Genomic DNA, 17,520 nt, shown 5'->3' with positions numbered 1-17,520 from the left:
AGTTACTGAAGGGTTTGAAATGTGCTGTTCCAGGCTTCGCTGGTTAACAGGGTTCTTGATGAGAAGTTTGATGTTCTGATTGGCTTCCATTTATGAATTGGTATTTTTATTTTCTCTTGCAGCCTTTAATGTTTCTTTGTTCATGTCAGAGTTCTTCAGAGCTGTTGCCATGCATATGTGGTTTGTTCATTTATTTATTTATTTATTTATACCTAGGTTTACACTTCCTCTAGGCTATCAGTGATGGCTTCTGCTGTGCTTTGTCTGATTTATTTTGCATCTCCAGAATTACTGCGAGTTTTTCATCACAATCTAAAATTTCTCACCCATGTTGTTGGCTTTCCAGTCTAGGTTCGGAATTCTTGCTCCACTCCTTTGCTTGTTTGCACTGTGCCGAAGGCTAACGATCTTGTTTGCAAGTAGAGCTGTGAGCGCTGTCTTTGGTAGTTCAACCATTTCGGTCTCTTTGGAGTCTGAAGACCTGTCTTCATGGTTTTTGTGTTTCTGAACTCTGCATATTGAAAGAGATAAGTCTTCCAGATCTGTTTCAGGGTCTTCTTAGTGAGTACCCTTCTCTTGAAAGCTCAACTCCCAGTACTTCTCAAAGAGGAGAAAGAATCTATCATGATGGCAGCATCATGAAGCTTTCTGGAAATACACTCAAACCAACTAAAGGCAGTTGCTGTGCTACCACCAACCACAAAAAAAAAAAAAGGAGAATGGAACATGATACAGAGAGAGTTATGAACTTAAATTTATAGTAAAAGAAGTGCTCGTGGTTGAATGAAGGATGGCTGGGCAGGCTAGGGAGAGGAGTGTCTGAGTGCTGGCCTAGAAGCCTAAGGGTCCAAGGTTGAATCCCCAGAAGCCACTCACAAAAACCCAGATTAGTTGCAAGAAGGTCTATAATTCGTGTTCATATGGAAGAGGATGTGGAGACAGATTCCCAGAAGCGTGTGGGCCAGCTGCCCCACTGTACACAGCAGAAACACTACAGAGAAGCCCTGTGTCACACAGGTTGCAGGCAACTATATTCCACTTAAGGCTGTCCTCAGAACTCCACAGTTTGTATATGTTATATGCCTAGTTCACTCACAAATACTCACATGCGCGTGCGTGCACACAATGTATACAAAGCAAACGGTTATTAGATAGAGACATAAAAGAAGGAAGGAGAAGGTGCTATGAAATGGGAGTGCAGAACCAGAAGAAATTTTAAAAATCTGATTGTACCGTAAAATAAAATGCAAAAACAAAATCAGATAAACATAAGCATTAAAAATAAAAGGAGATATTTTTAAAACACACACACAAAAAAAAGCATAGTATAAAGGAAAATCAAAAAGAACAACAAAAAAAAATTCAATGACAAAATCTAGCAGTCTGGGGCCAGTGAGCTGGTTCAGCACTTAAGAACCTTGCCTGTTCGGCCAGAGTTCAATTCCCAGGAATCACATGACGGCTCATTACCACCTGTAAGGGGATCTGATGCCCTCTTCTGGCATGCAGGTGTACATGCAGACAAAGCGTACATACATAAATAAAATAGGAGCACCTTCTTGGATCCCTAACATTGGAAAATACACACAGAAAACACAGAAAAGGGGAATCAGAAGAACAAAGCAATTTTAATGGAAAACAAACAGGAGTGCCATCCTGCATCCCCACTGTTGGAATCTCGTGGGGACAGTGTTCTGTTGATGCTAAGCAGCTCACCACTCACCCTGCCCACTCTGGTGCTGAGCCTGGATCTGTCCCAGGGTAGTTATCCTACAGAACTTCCTTGGCATTTGGAGCCTGCTTTTGCTGTGTGCCTGAAGCCACTTGATCGCTGTGGCCAGGCAAAGTCTCACTTGCTGCAAAGACTCCTGTTCGCACACTTGAAGCGGCTGTGTCAAAGCCACACACTGTCTTGTGATTTCACTGTAGAGTGGGAGGAAGGCAAAAAGCCACTGAGATCTGTGCTGGAGACAAGTTAGCTCTCAACAGCTTGAAGGAAGCTAGCAAGGCTCAGGGCCCTGCCTTAGAGGCACTCTTGATCTGGGGAACCCACGGAGAGCCACCAACCAGCTCGGAGTTAGGGCTATACCTTTCAAAACTATCCTCAGATGACAGGCCATCATCTTTGTCACAGAAGATGAGGTAAGTATCTGGCCTCATGCCCTTCACAGCCTGGGCTGTGGACCTGGGAAAAGTCCATGACCCTTCACCCTCTTCAGGACAGCCTCATCATGCATTGTCCTCCTACCCAGGAAGCCCCTGCAGGGCACCCCCAACCCCTGACCTTATGATTGCGTTTTTTCTTCATGCCCCCACAGAATCTCAGACACAAATCCAATCACAAATCCAAGCACCTGACTACAGCTCTCCAAGAAATGGGGACTGGGAAAGTGGATATCCACTCTAGTGTGAACCTGTCACAGGGGCCAACTCACTATCACACACGTGTCCTCAGCTGGATGAAGACTTGTGGGAACTGCAAGCTTAGCCAACAGCTGGGATGGTTGCTCTCTTCACCTTGCTCTTCTGGCTTCCTCTTTCCAGAAGGACCTGGGTGGGAGCCACAGCCTGCTTCTTTCATTTTCACTGCCTAGTCTTGTTGTTCTCTGTGCTTTCCAGCTGTGGGTTACCTCCCTTGTATTCCTGGGGCCCTTCCTCCACTTCTCACAACATCACAGGGAGGCAGCTTCTAATCTGAACCCTAAATTATAAAAACACAGAGATAGACAGAAAGTGCTCACTTCAGAATGACAGTGGCTTTAAAATTTAGACAGGGTAATGGAAATTCTGACTTTACAGCCCCCAAAGTCAGACTGCATGAAGGAAAGATGAGTGGGGTATGAAGTTTTAAGCCTGTCGTTTAGACTTCCCAAAACCTCATGCCTGAAAGAACTGCTCAAGTGCGTGCTTGGCTCCACAGTGTGGTGAGGCTCCGAGGGACAACCCACCTCCTGTGTGGAATGGCCTATCTCTGCAGCATGGTTTGGGTTGAGACAGTCATTTTATGCAGGAGGATCTAAGGGCTTCATCTATGGAGCTGGAGCCTCTGGAGACAGTCTGCCCATCTCTGCAGGGCTCTATGAGTTCTCTCACCACAGGCCGTCAGTGACACCCTGTCAGTGAAATACATCTGGAACTCATTTTCCTCTAGAGACCTATAAACCAAACCCAAGGCCACAAACTTAATGTTATATGACATTCCTCGTTGACCACATAAAACTAACTCCCTGCTGACCCAGGACAGGAAGCTGTGGACAGTTCTGTCAGGGAAGAGAGAGGAGGAGAAGGAGACACATAGCAGTCTGTGCCACATGATGCTGTAACAACTTTCCCTGAGAGGTGCAATACATTCTAGTTAGGAATCCCATGACAGCCCAAAGTACAGATACCACCAAAGGCCATCCTGATGAACCAGAGTTTTGTTGGGATTGCGTATGAAGGATGGGTGGGGAGTTACTTACAGGAGAAGTGACTCAGGGTACAGCTCACTGCACAGCCTGCAGGCAGCTCAACGGAGGATGTTCTTCTCAAGTGACACTGGTCTAAAGCTCTTCCAGGTGTTGTGGAGTTTGAGACCATCAGGGAATGATCACCAAACAAAATTTAAACTTAAAAGATAAATGAATGATTTTACTTTACTTATAACAACCTTGCAATAAGTAAGCAGTCTTGCCAATCCTACAAAAAAGGAGACAGAGTCTGGACTTTCTAAAGACACAAACTCCAACTGTCTCAGTTCTGAAGACTTTCTTCTGAATGAGGCATTATCATATTTGTTTGTTTTGGTTTGGTTTTTTTTGAGCGCACTGCAGTGATGTGAGATTACAGCAGCAGGATAAGAGTCTGGTTAAAATTTTAATAAAAGATGCACAATAAGGGAGATGAGCCAGGAGGCCCTGACATCAGTCTCCTCTACAGATGCTGTCAGCGCTCAGCAGCTGATGCAGCTGACCTTCGGGTCTAGACATCGTGTGGGTATCAGTGCTTAGGCTGAGAATACGGTCCTGCAGACGGTTAGACTACTCTTTCAAACTCAGTTTGAAATGGAGCTAGTGTTTAAACATCATGCAGGCAGCACTGCTGGTTTCTGCTTCTTCCAGGACCTGGTTTGGGGTCAGAGTCTTCTTTGCAGCTCTCTTGTCTGAGAAGGACTCTCAGGTTTTTGCTTACTCTGGCAGAGAGGCGCTGTGAGAATCTGGTAGGTTTCAGAGATTTCCTGAACCTACTTGAGGTACTGAGGTATTTTGAGTAGTTTTATTTTTTTTGTTTGTTTGTTTGTTTGTTTAAAGAGTTTTCCTGCAGGATAGAATGTGCCAGTCTCGGAGAAAACTGTCACACAGCATATCCCCCTTTGACAGCTCAGCTCAGGAGGAATGGAAATTATCCTGAGGAAGAAGGCCCAGTCCTGAGAGAGGCTCTGCATTCCAGACCCACCTGACTTGCTACCACTCCCTGAACTTTGGGCCCCTCCATTTGAGAAGTCTGACCTTTCTGATACCAAGAGAGACCTAGTTCCACTTGACTGCAATTGCTCTGAGGCTTTGTGGTTGTTCTGCATGTCAGGTAGAGTAAGGCTACTCCATGCACTCTGCTGGAACTTGCTCTGTCATCCTGCATCCTGGGATCTATGAGCTGGAAATATGGTGTGAGGGTGATTAAAGCTCCCAAAAGTCCCCTTGCTACAATGAGGGAGTGGCCAGCATCCACTGAAGGAACCTCAGGTCTCCACCCACAGCTGCTCAGGTGACTTTGAGCTCCAGGGGCTTGTGTCCTGTGCTCATTTGATCTAATTCTGTGACAACATTCATAACACCAGCTTTTCTGCATCCAGGGAGAACCTGTAGCAACACAGAGGTCATCTGTCTCCTGTAGGAAAAGCATCCTCTCATCTCTGGCACCTCTCCTCACGCCCCCTCCATCCTTCCCCACTCTTCCTCACACACTCTTCCTCTCTTTCTCCCTCTCCCAGCCCAGCCCTGCCTGATATCAAAGAAAACAGTTTGTGAGCAACTTCTTTGCCTGGGAGAGCTCCAGCAAACTACACACTGCTGAAAAGTTCAAAGGTGGCTGGATAACACCACCCGACACCAAGACCTGAAAGACAGTGGAACAGTCTTGGTTGTCACAGCTCAGATAGGATTTGATATTCAGAGAGGCTCACAATGGCCCAGATGTTTGTGTCTACCTACACTCCATGTGTTGACACATAAGTTCAAGGAGATGGGGTGAGGGAGGGGAGTTGCTTTCAGAGAGGTGCAGGTTTCATAGTGTAATTAATAGTTTGAAGTGAGCAGAGAGGGGACCAGGGAGGGCTCTTCCCTTCTGCCATGTAAGGACACAGTGGTTCACAGCCATCTGAGACCCAGGAAGTGAGCCCTCAGCAAACACCAAACCTGCCAGCTCCCTGACCTTGGGCTCCCCCAGCTCTGAAACTGTGAAATCAATTTCCGTTTATGAGCCACACAGTCTATGTGATTTTGTTCTCAGAGCCAAGTCAAACTCTGAGGAGGCACTCCCAGAGCGCCCTGCTGAATGCCCTCAGCCAGAAGCTCACAGGGCACAAAACAAAACAGACTGGAACGAGTGGGCAACATGGAAAACTTTCTTTCACAAATGGCTGAATAGCAACGACTGCAATTCTCTAGTGTGGTCAAAACCTAAACCAGAGGCCTGCAGTTAAATGAAGGCTGACAAGGTGACTTCATGGGCCCTGGGGAAGGAGAAGGGTCAGGATAAGAAAAAAATCTATAAATAAGGGGGGTGGTATCAGCAGCTGGAGGAGATGAGAGAGAAGGACAGAAGGTCAGGAAATCGAACAAAAATAGGTAGCGGGGGGAGGCTACTGGGGATAGCCACTGGGAGCTCCCAGATAACCAGTGAAACATGGGGCTCCAGGTCCCAAAGAGGATGACTTTAGCAGAAATGTGTAGAGAAGGGGGGATAGAACCTGTTGAGACCTCCAGTAGATAGGCATGGCCCCCTGTCAAGGGATGGGGTCACCCACCCATCTCAAACTTTTTAACCCAGAAATGTTTCTGTCGAGAGGAAGAACTGGGACACAAAATGGAACAGAGACTGAAGGAAGGGCCAAAAAGGGATGGCCCCACCTAGGAATCAATCATGTCTGCAGACACCAAACCCAACACTGTTCACATGGTCAAGAGGCGCTTGTGGATAGGAATTGAGTGAAGCAGTTCCTTGGGAGGTCCAGCCAGCAACTGAGCAATGCAGATGTGGATGCCTGGAGCCAACCATCAGAAGAGCCCAGGGAACCTGGCAGGGGAGCTGGCAGAAGGACTGGAGGAGCAGAGGGGGACTGCAACCCCATTGGAAGAACAGCATAGGCTGGCCTGACCACCCACTTCTCCCAGAGACTAGACCACCAACCAAGGAGTGTACCTGGAGGGATCCATGGTTCCAGATACTTATGTAGCAGAGGATGGCCTTGCCTGACAGCAATGGGAGGGGAGGCCCTTGGTCCTGGGAAGGTTTGATGCCCCAGAGTTGGGGGATGCTGGAGCAGTGAGGTGGGAGAGTATGGGTGGGTGGGGGAGCAGTCTCATACAGGCAAAGGGGAGTGGGGAGGGAGGATGTGGGATGGGAGGTTGGTGGAGGGGTAACCGGGAAGTGGGGTATCATTTGAGATGTAAAGGAATGGAATGATTAATAATAAAAATCTATATAGAGAGAGCTGCTCTTACAGGGAAAGAGAGGATGGGTTAGACACTCACCAAGGCACTCATCATAGGACAGCTGGGAATATGTAGAAACAGATGACACACAACAGAAGGAAGAAAGCTGAAGGGACTCTAGCCAGCCCGCACATGGCCAGCGCGACTCTGGAAGGCCTTGCCCTCCCCCATTCCTTCTCCCCTGACTACATTAGCCATTAAACTACATTCCTAAAGCTGGCCACCAAGGTCCATTCTTTTATTGGGCCACTTCCTCCACCTTAGGCTGACTACCAAGGTCAAGCTATCAAAGTTTTGAAGTCTAGCTATCAAAGCCCCCTCCCCCCAGTTAACACACCTAAATAAAATCAATCACCTCATCCTAACACAGGCTTCCCATTTTACCTCTATAAATCACCACTTGTCTTTGTGCCACATCTGTCCCTTCTCTAGCAAGAAGCAGCCCTCTGTCATCATCCCCCTGGTCCACCCCAGACCTCTCCTGCAGCCCTGGGACAAACATCCCTCCTCCTCTCCTTCTTCTCCCTCATCCTCTAGCTCCTGTCTTTGTCTCTTATCCTCTGCCCTTGTCCCTCTGGGGCAGAGAATCTCCTTTGTGCTGAGAACCTGGTCTTGGGGTGTCTCGAGCCAATCCCAATTCTTTCCAAAAAGGCGAGCCCAGCTCCAGCATGGTGGCCATGGGGAGGAGTCAGACCCTCAGGCAAAGGTCAGCAAGGAGGCCTGTGCAGAGCCTGGTTGGTCTGTCCTCAGATCCAAGTCCAACCTCACATCCAGCTGCTCTTCTTGTCAGGAGCAGTCCCTTTCCTGGCCACATGGGCCAGACGTGGAGAACAGTGTCCCAGCTCTGAGGCTGTGGCCAGGAGCCATCCCGAGAAGGGGCTTGTTGTTTAAACTGGATCTAGCTTGGAGGTCAAGAACAGGGAACCATGACAGTTCAGGGACCTGCCACAGGGCTCCAGGGTAAGGGCCTGGGAGGCAGCTGTGGAGAGTAGGGGGCTGGTATTGAGAGCCCACTGAATCCCACTGGCAGGAAGCTGGACTCTGCAGCAGAGTGCATGGGGGAAGGAACTCCACCCTTGTTGCCTAGAGCTGACCTTATCAACTGAGAGGATTCTGCAGTTTGGCAGCACACAGCCTGGGCCAGCAAGTGTGTCAGTACCTAGCTTTGAGTTTCCCCCTGAGGGGTCTGAGGTCCCTGGAGCTGCAGTGGACCTGCATCCCCGTCACAGACTCCACTTTAGCAGGCCTTGAAAGTAGGAAGACTGGTCCACACACCGGTCTCTGCACAGTGGCTGCTTGCCCTGCTCCCCACACACCTGGGAGACACTACTGTCACATCAGCTAGAGCTTCAGCTTCTCCTGGGTGAAGGAACTGAGGAAGTTCAAGAGGGGGAAGGGTAAGAGGGCAAGCCAGACTCAGACTGCAAAGCCAAGTGTGGCCAGCAGAGGGCCCCAGTACTCACTCAGGCAAAGCACCAAATGTTCACCAGCTCTGCTGTTGGCTTGTTTCTTGTAGAATCAGCACTGGCCTAACTGTAGGAGAGACAAGAGTCTCCAAGTTCAGCTGACCGCCACACCACCTGCCTGCGGGTGCGTACACCCAGTCCAAACACAGGCGACCCAGGGAAAAGAAGCACCAGAACTTTGGTGTTCTTTTTTTCTTGCCTCTCGTGATTCACCTTAGTCTATTTAATTTTGTTTATGCATTTGTTTCATTATTGGACAACCTTTTATCTTTTCCTCTTTTATTTTGTTTTGTTTTATTTTTTTATCTTTCCTTTTTGGTCACACAAATTTTCCCTTTCTTACTTTTAGCCTACTTATAGTAACTAGTATTTTCTGTAGCTCCTTGGTTCTTTATTTTGTTAAATTTCATAAACTGTTTTTTTTAAAGCATGGGCTCAACATATTTGACAATTACTTTGTTTTTCTTAAAACAACAAAAGAAAAGAATCAGATTTTAAAAGGAAAATATACTTTTATACTTCATATCTTAAGATCTTGTATAACATAAAATGTTTTATTGAAGTTATTTACACTTAAGGGTCCAGCAGACGCTGGAAAATTGATATACTTTAAGATTCCTTTTTTAAACAAATACAAATCTGTTAAGGGGAGTGAGGAAGGATGGCAAGCTTAAAAAAGAAAAGGGGGTAGGGAGGGTTCTCTTATGCCCAGAATTTGAGGCAGTTAACATGGCTGAAGCTTACAGTCCGAAGCTGCGGTGCTGTGCGCTCAGGTGTTGCAGGTGCAGTCTGGAGGCGTAGCAGGCTCCGCGTCGGCGGCCGGGCTCACGCTGGCGCCTTCTTTGCGCACAGCCTGGTAGGGGTCCAGCTTGGAGACCAGCTTGGCGGAGGCCGAGAAGCCGTTCCACATACAGTCCTGCAGGATGATGTTCTTCACGAAGGTCTCGTCGTCCGGGTCACAGACGAAGCTCTGCTTCACCGCGTCTCCTCCTGGCAGCTCGGGCAGGTCTGCGGTGGAGAAGCTATCACCGTCGTGGTCCCTGGGGGAGAAAGACGCGGCGACCGCTTCGCAGGGAGGCGAGTAGAGCCCCGCGTGGCCTGGGGACGGGCGCGGCGTGGGCAGCAACTCGAATTTCTTCCAGATGTCCTCGCTGGGCGCTGGCGGCTGCTGCGGCTGCTGGTGCACGTCCTCCTCCTCATCGTCGCACATGAAGTATGGCTGCACGGAGTCGTAGTCCAGGTCGCGGTTGCAGTTGGCCAGGCTCACGTGGAGGGGCATGGTCGCTGCGCTGCGTTTAGAGGCCACCCGGACGGGTGCAGGGCTGCTGCAGAAACCTGGCGCGCTGCGCAGCAGCCCCGAACCACTCCCCTTCCCAGACCCTCACTTCCGACTATCCCGACAGTCCCTTCACCAGGCTGGGTCTCGGGCTGCAGCGGAGGGAGGAGGCGTCACTCGTCGCCAGACGCCACGCTCAAAGTATCGCGCCACCTTACGGAGAGGGGCTACAGGCGCCGCATCGTGCGTGCACAGGATGCATTTTCGTAACCTATTCCCCGCATGTTCTCACTCATTTCCTGCTAGTGTCTACCCCTCCTCCTCTCAGTCCTCTTCGTTCGCCCAGGGTCTCTTCTACTTTCATGTCATCTGTAACATGTGTGGTTTCATGTATCTGTAAAATCTAGAACCCACGGATGAAAGAAGCAAAGATTTTTGTCTCTCTGAGACTGACTTAATTAATTTAATATGATAATCTCCGATTCCATCCGTTTCCCGCAAATGACCTTCTTTGCTCTTATTTATGACTGAAAATATTCCATTTCCGCATATGAACCACATCTTTATTGTCCGTTCCTCTGTTGATGGATACCTTGATTCCGGAACAGCTATTGTGAAAACGTCCGTGATAAACAAGCGTCCAAGGATCTCTGTGTGATGTACTTGCTTGATGTCTTCTTCAAGGGTTTTCTTAAAGCTACACTACATTTTTTAGATTTATTTATATTATTTTAAGTTCAGGAGTGATCTGCCTGCATATATGTAAGTGCGTCACCTGCATGCCCAGTGCCCATTGAGATCCAAAGAGGATAACTGATTCCCTGCAACTGAGTCAGGACACTGTGAGCCTCCATGTGAGCGCTGGAAACTGAGGACCTCTGGACCCCTGCAAGAGGTCTTAACTGCAGCCATCTCCAGCACCATCCCATACATTTGTAATGAATATATGATGGCTGCATCTATAAAAGGCTCCTGCAATTTTTTGAGAGTGTAGATAAAATATGTGTGAGTTACACATTAAATTTAGCATTAACTAAACTTCTAAATACTTTATGATTAAATGTTACACAATGCCAGGCAGCATTGGAAGGCTTAGGCAAGAGGGTTACGATGACTGGGCTACATAGTAAGTTCCAGGATATCCTGGTCTACATAGTGAGAACTTTGCTCAAACAACAAGAAAATCCATAGTGTAGAATTCTTAGAAAATTAAAAGATCTAGCTTATTTTCTCTTTTCTTTCCTTATTTTATACCAAATTCTTAGAAAGGAAAAAAATAAAAGATTTAAAGAACACTGATAAAATACATATGTTATCTGGTTTCTGAACAATATCTTCTTATAGATATTTAAGGTCTGCATTAAACTTCTATGTGAGGGGGCTGAGGGGTAGCTCACTGGTAGAGAGCACAGGCTGCTCTCCCAGAGGACTTTGGTTTAATTCCCAGCACCCACATGTTCAAAAAGACCAACTTTAAAAAACAGAAACTTAATATTTTGTGTTTGCTTTTAATTCTTTGGGGTTTTAATTTTTACACATTTTCAATGGTTCATTTATTCTTATTTTATGCCCATTGGTTTTTTGCTTACATATATGTCTGTGTGAGCCTGTCCTCTGGAACTGCAACTACAGACAGTAGTGAGTTGCCAAGTAAAGGCTAAAAATGAAACCTGGGGGCTCTGGCAGAGCAGCCAGCGCTCTCAACCACTGGGCCAGCTCTCCCAAAGAGTTTTAATTTGTTTGTTTCCAAGACAGTCTCACTGTGTAGCTCTGACTGTGAAGTGTAGGGCAGGCTGGCCTCACACTTATAGAGAAGAGCGTGCCTCTGCCTCCCAAGTGCTAGGATTAAAGGTGTGTACCACCACACCCTAGGGTTTTAATTTTAACGAGGAGTTATTTAAATTTTGGGAGTGGGCTGGGACCTTTAACGCCTATTTTGAGATGTAAGTTGGGAGCTACCAAAACAGTACATACCGCTAAAGCGGAACAGCAACTCTCCTGTAAGAACTGGGTATGTTTTATTCTTTACCTGACTTGGTATCAGCAGTGTTGGTTCCCTGAGTACAAACACAGGCCATGCACAGCCTAACCATGTGACTCAACCACCAGAACTTTGTAAAATTGGAAAGCGAGAGGACTGCCTCCATAAAGTCCTGCCGGGACCTCCACACCTAGGCCGAGGCTTGTGCATACCTGCATAAACACAAGTAGTATGATAATAACATTTTAAGTGCCCTAGGCTCTATCTTGCTATCTGCCCAGCCCCTAACATGTGACAAGACCAACTGCAAAAGGTCACAAGAGGCAAACCTCTGCAAACCACAAGATGCTTGGTTGGCCAATGAGGCCTTTGAAGACACTGGGTGGTCTCTGCCAGATGGAGCCCCTAAAGCTTTCTTTCCAGCAGAAATTAAGCCCAAGGAGTTTCAGAGAAGGCTCTCCAGCAGGGTAGCTGGCAGAAAGGCAGGATGCCTCTTCACTTCCTGTCCTGCTGGAATTCTGCTCATCCCTCCTAAGCACAGTCCTAGCTCCTGAGCTAGCATGCCAAATCTAGGGTACCACTCATGAATCCTCAGTACTGACTCAGACAGCGGGAAAGGGGGTGGAAGACTATCATGTGCTGTGGTGTCATCTCTGCATATTGAGGCTGGACTTAGGAGTCTTCCTCATGTACTGACCACAACAGAGAACAATATCAAGTATTTGAATTTGGGGCAGTTCTGGGGCCCACAAGTGAAAGGCCTTGTGTAGTCCCTGTCTTGAGTAAAAAGCAGGCCTGGTATGTGGGATCCAGCCTGGCCTGGTCCTACCCTCCAAGTGTCCTAGACACCGCAGGCCTCACCTTAGAAACATCCAATAGCTCCCAGCAAGAACTGGGCCCAAGTAGGAGAGGAATTCAGAATGATGAGTCACATGGGAGTTAGAGCAGAGGCTCACTGAGCTGATGGACACCAGCCTGAGTCCCAACAACCCTTCACGAAAGGTGACAAGCTGGGCAGCCACTCTCCACTGGGATTTGCACTTTGAGGCTGTTACTGATTGTTTGGGGTAAGGAGCATCTGCTCCCTCACTGTGGCCCACCATGTTCCTGTTGGACAGAGAAAGCCCAAACCCTGATCTTTGGACAAACTCTGGGAGAGGGCTGGAATGGGAAACAGGGCTAATGGTTGCTGTAACTGCTTCTGTCTTTCCAGGGGGAGATGATGGAGGAACTAGGCCCCTTTGTTTTACCCTGTCAATGAGCTCAGCTCCTCAAAGCAGGGCCTTCCCGGTGTTCAAGCAATTTGCCAGAAAACAGGGCCCCTGCATTCATTCTGTCTGAAGCCCTGATGACCTCTCACAGTCTTGCTTCCCCAGAGCACCTTAGACACTTCTGCCAGGGTCCAACCTGACAGCAAGTAGCTCACCAGGTAGCTCCTAGGACCTTACATGGCTTTACAGGAGAACCAGCTGCCGTGCTCCTTAGGCACTAGTTAGGCAATCGCTCTGCAGTTTTCCCATGTCTCCCCCCAGCAGAGCTCTTGGGACCCACACAAGGCTCTTCACAGACAGGCTGATCCAGAGCACTGCTAAAGAGCTTTATTTGGAGTCAGGGGGAAGTTGGGGAACCAGTACTGAGTGGGGGATGGTGAGGCAGTGGAAAGTTTGGTCCAGGAGAGGTGTGGTGCAGGGATGTCCCAGCCCAGTGTTGGAAGCAAGGCTGGCTCAGCTGTTGCAGACCTGGGTAGCTGCTGTGGTGGGGAAAGAAAGAGAAATAAGCACCCTCCCCTCATTTTTCTTCAGGAGCAGCAGTCAGGGGAGGCATGGACAGGGATGGCACAGGGCGGATGTGGGTCAGAGATCCTCTTTCCCCACATTTCTGTGTCGTCCCTGCTGGGAGCTGGGGCCCTGCACCACTTCTGTAAATAGCCAGGTCTCAGCCTCCTTGGGGAGCAGGGCAAGGATAGGAGCAGGTAGAGACCTGAAACTAGGAGCAATCATGACGAGAACAGAATTCCTATACACCACAGAAACCATACACAGGGCCACATCCTGAGCGACACACTTGTCTATGTGGATAGGACGAGGACCTTCATCCAGAGCCCAGCATTCTAGGCTTTTCCACAGTCCTATGGGCAATGGCGGGGGGTGGAGGGGGGAGACTTACCTTAGTCACTTTCATCAACGCACTCATCTGTAGAAACCAAAAGAATCCCAGGAGTGAGAAGGGCCCTGTAAGAGGACCCCATCACTCCTGTAGCTCAGACCCTCCCATAGCCAAGATCTGAAGCAGAGCCCTGGGATCCCAGTGAGAGGGAAGAGACCTTGAAGGGACAGACAATACAGAAGACAGACAATACAGAAGACAGACAATACAGAAGACAGGGATACAAAGAGACCTGGGGAGACACTGAAGCAGAAGCACAGGACATTTGGAGGTCATGAGGACACAGAGGGACACAGGGACAGAATGTCCCCTTGATGACATTGAATTATGGGTGACACTGGGGGACACTGGGGGAATACCACAGAGGCACACGGGGAACATGGAGAGATATGAAATAACACGTAAGGGACAACAGAACCAGGCACAGAGAGGACACAGAAGGCACCCACACAGACATGAGTTGAAGACAGACAGTCATAGGGGACAGAGAGAGAGGCATGGACATTCTTGCTCTCACCTCTGATCTCTGGCACAAACATGTTTTCCCGTCGGAGTCCCATACGCTGTATGAATTTCTCAAATTCTTCCATGGCCTCTTGGTTTTCCTCAGGGCTTCTCCCTGTGAGGAGGTGGGGCAGGATTGAGGGGTGGTACTCAGCTCTGCAGAGAGCCAGAGACACAAGACGGAGGTGCAAGCTAGCACAGAGGTCAGAGACGACCCTGTGAATAGCATAGACCCAAGCAGGCCTGCGGGGTCACTACACAGTCCTTTATGAACCCTGAATCTCAAGCCCATGAGGTTGTCCCTTGCCCTGGAGGATTCCTACCTGCAATAAAACGTCCCAACTAGACATGTCCTTTTATGTTCATGTGACTGAGAGCCCAGGGAGTGGCATTTGCTGGCTCTAGGTAAGGAACCCACTACTGAGAGCTCAGGCCTCCAAAGGCCACACAAACCCCATTCCTAGTCAGTTTTCTCCATTTTCCTCTTTGGATCTCACACATTTCCTGAGCAGCACCCTGGCTGGACCCAGGCCAGACATGTCTCCTGCCTTTCTCATGGTTATCAGAAGCAGAGACCAGGGACAGGACATGGGGCCTCCATGGCACCTCACCCATGAGCTTTCCCATCCCGAACGACTTCCTATCGTGCCGGCCTTCGCAGTAGAAAATGTAGTGGTCCTTCACCGCTGTCTTTTCAACATGAACAACCTTCTTGCCATGAACTGCAGATGAAAAGAAATAGCTTAGTGTCTCATCGAGACACTGTTGAAAACCTTATGAAGGAATGAGCACCTTGGAACACTTTGGTGGTCACCCAGAACACCTAGCTAGTCTAGCCCTGGCCTTTCCGTGGTCCCCATAGTTAGACAGGAGCCATCTCCCATGGAAGCTGCCAAGCCCAGCATAGGAGTTCATGGAAGGTAGGAACTGAGGTTGCCCCTTAGGCCCACACACCTCCCTGTCTGGCTTTCCTGTCTTTGGGTCCTCATGGATCAAGACCTGAGCTGGGCAGGGGAGAAAGAATGACTCAGTTTTCTGTATTGGCCAGTCAATGACCTCTAGGAAGTGACTGATGGCCTGTCTTAGGAACTAGAGCAGGCAGGGACCCATCCACCCCAGGGCTTGACACTGTAGGAGACACGGAGACACAGGGACTCACAGGTGGTGTATTTGCCAGGCTCTTCCGTTTTCTTCATCACGAATTTGAACTCATGGCAATGACCCTTCTTCCTGTAAAACACAAGCCCACAGGCAGCTGCTCTCAGCAACATAACTGAGGCTTGTTCAGCTCCGCTGGTATATCAGTCCTGGCCAGGTGGCCCCTTAAACTCTATGTCAGTCCTGTTCTATTTTTAAGGTGCTACCTTGGGACTGCATCCCCTCAAAAGTAGGAATCTCTTAGTTACCCAAGCTCAAATAATGACTAGCAAGGGAGAGAAAATGGCAGAGAGCCCCAGTAGGGAATACATACCACATTGTAACTGTGGCCTCCAAGTCTCCTTCTTCCATGGCTATTATTCTCACAGGGAAGACCCTACCAGGTATCTTGTGGTGGGGTAGGCTCCCATTGTGCACCATGGCCTTTGGGTACCAGGTCCCAGAGTACTGCAGGAGACAAAAATGTGAGCACAACCAAGCCTTCCCGGACTCTACCCCAAGGCTGGGCATATAAGCTAGCTCCTGAATAGAAACTCCAGAGCCCAGGGTGCAGCCACTGAGGTGAGCTACCACCATGTGTTCCAAGACTTGTGGTCAATAGAGAGATACCAGCACCATGATGGCAGAAGTGTCTTTCTCCAGCCCAGTGTATGTACACTTTGAGGTCTACACCTCAAAGAGGGCAGTGGAAGGATTCTTGCCCTGAATGTCCTGCTCTAAATGTTCTAGCCCTAGTTGTACTTGAACAAGGATACTTCACCCAAATCTGCTTGTCTATCCTAACTCAAGTCTTAATAGGACCTGTGTTTTCAGGAAGACCTGATCTTCTAATAGACTCATCTCAGGAGTCCTTGATCTGACTGCTGAGAAGAAGTATGGAGTCAAACTCAACCTTCAAGGAAACATGCTCCAACTCAGCACAACTCTACCAACACCAACCAGGGCCAGGCCATCTCCTACCACCACCCATTGTCCCTCCCATCCTCACATCCTCCTGGTCATCTGATGGGCCTTCCTGAGCCTTCAGGACAGCCACCAGCCCCAGCAGCAGGACGGCGAGGAGCAGGCTCTTCATCTCCAGTCACTGGGCTCTCACACAAGGCAGGTCACCTGGGCAGTGTGTGCTCTGGCTCCTCCTGGTGCCCTTTATATCCCCCAGGGACAGGGACAGGGACATGTGCCCACTTGGCACTAACCATGTCCCTCCTGTCCATCTCTCATGGCCAAACACACATCCATCATGGAGCTGAAAGTTGTTGTTGTTGGGATCTGATGAATATCAACTCAGTGTCACCTGCAGATAAAGAAAGACACACAATGCCCTGCAAGGTGTGGGCCACCCAAGTGCTGTGCTCACAAAGGACCCTGGGGACTGAGCAACGCAGGTGCAGGGGGAGGAGGGAGGGAGGGAGGGAGGGAGGGAGGGAGGGAGGGAGGGAGGAAAGGGGGGCTAGGCTTCCCTTCACAACTTTGTCCTGCATCTGCCCATGGCTGAGCTGAGCTATGCTCCCTGAGACCTGGCCTCTGACCTCCTGCTGCTGAGAACTAGGCTGAGCTTCACAACCAGAGACCATCTGCTGGGCCCCAGATGGCTTGGCCCCTGCCTGGGGACTCACCTCATTGTCCCTTCCCTGCATGGATACACCACCTGGACTTCCCTGTAAGTGGGGACACCAATTCCTGACTGGAGTCAGTTTAAACATCATCAGGGCAGACCCCATGGCACTAGGCAATACCATGCCCCCTGACCCACCCATCCTGCACTGAGGCCAGCTGTGTTCTCTAAGAACACTTCTTACTCCCAGATGTCTGGCTCCTTTTTCACTAAATGGCCAGTGTTCATCTACTGAGCCACCGGTCAGGGTTCAATTTCCTTACGTCTCAACTGTAAGTTGGCTGCATGAAGAATTCCAGCCACACAGTAGGGTCATGAGTATGTGTCTCCTTAAGGAATCAGCGAAAGGGTTCACGTCTGTAAACTCAAGGGGGTTTATGTCCAAACAGGGACTTGACCTTCTGCTGCTCCCTCCTCTGAGGGCCCACTGACAGGACATTTGCAGAGCCAGGCTGCCCTGATACAGCTGAGGTCCATAGGTGTTCTTTTCTTGGCATTTGCACCATAGGTGGGTGGAGACCCAGGCTCCATCACACCTGAGCTCCTGTTGAACATGGTCTCTCTTGGGTTCACAACCCCCCAGCAGGTTCATTTCCTCATTAGCCTTGAGCACCCACATGGTCTGAACATGGCCAGATCTCATTCTGTTTGTTCATATAACC

General features: G+C 49.2%; 2 protein-coding genes across 2 annotated transcripts; both read right to left on the bottom strand.

The window, feature by feature from the left end:
- Window positions 1–8,691: 8,691 nt before the first annotated feature.
- Window positions 8,692–9,943, bottom strand: LOC117710980 (protein B-Myc). The gene has a single exon (XM_034506339.2). The coding sequence runs from the start codon at window positions 9,435–9,437 to the stop codon at window positions 8,928–8,930; it is 510 nt and encodes a 169-aa protein (XP_034362230.1). The 5' UTR covers window positions 9,438–9,943; the 3' UTR covers window positions 8,692–8,927.
- A 3,048-nt stretch (window positions 9,944–12,991) lies between these two features.
- On the bottom strand, window positions 12,992–16,386 carry LOC117709854 (odorant-binding protein 2a-like). The gene is made up of 7 exons (XM_034504257.2): window positions 16,232–16,386; window positions 15,557–15,690; window positions 15,245–15,315; window positions 14,697–14,807; window positions 14,099–14,200; window positions 13,582–13,608; window positions 12,992–13,165 (listed from the first exon to the last, which is right to left on the bottom strand). The coding sequence occupies exons 1-6, from the start codon at window positions 16,316–16,318 to the stop codon at window positions 13,583–13,585; spliced, it is 531 nt and encodes a 176-aa protein (XP_034360148.1). The 5' UTR covers window positions 16,319–16,386; the 3' UTR covers window positions 12,992–13,165; window position 13,582.
- Between the last annotated feature and the right edge of the window lie 1,134 nt (window positions 16,387–17,520).

This window comes from Arvicanthis niloticus, chromosome 6, assembly GCF_011762505.2.
Source record: "Arvicanthis niloticus isolate mArvNil1 chromosome 6, mArvNil1.pat.X, whole genome shotgun sequence".
Lineage (NCBI taxonomy): Eukaryota > Metazoa > Chordata > Mammalia > Rodentia > Muridae > Arvicanthis > Arvicanthis niloticus.
This window is presented reverse-complemented; position numbering and strand designations above follow the sequence as displayed.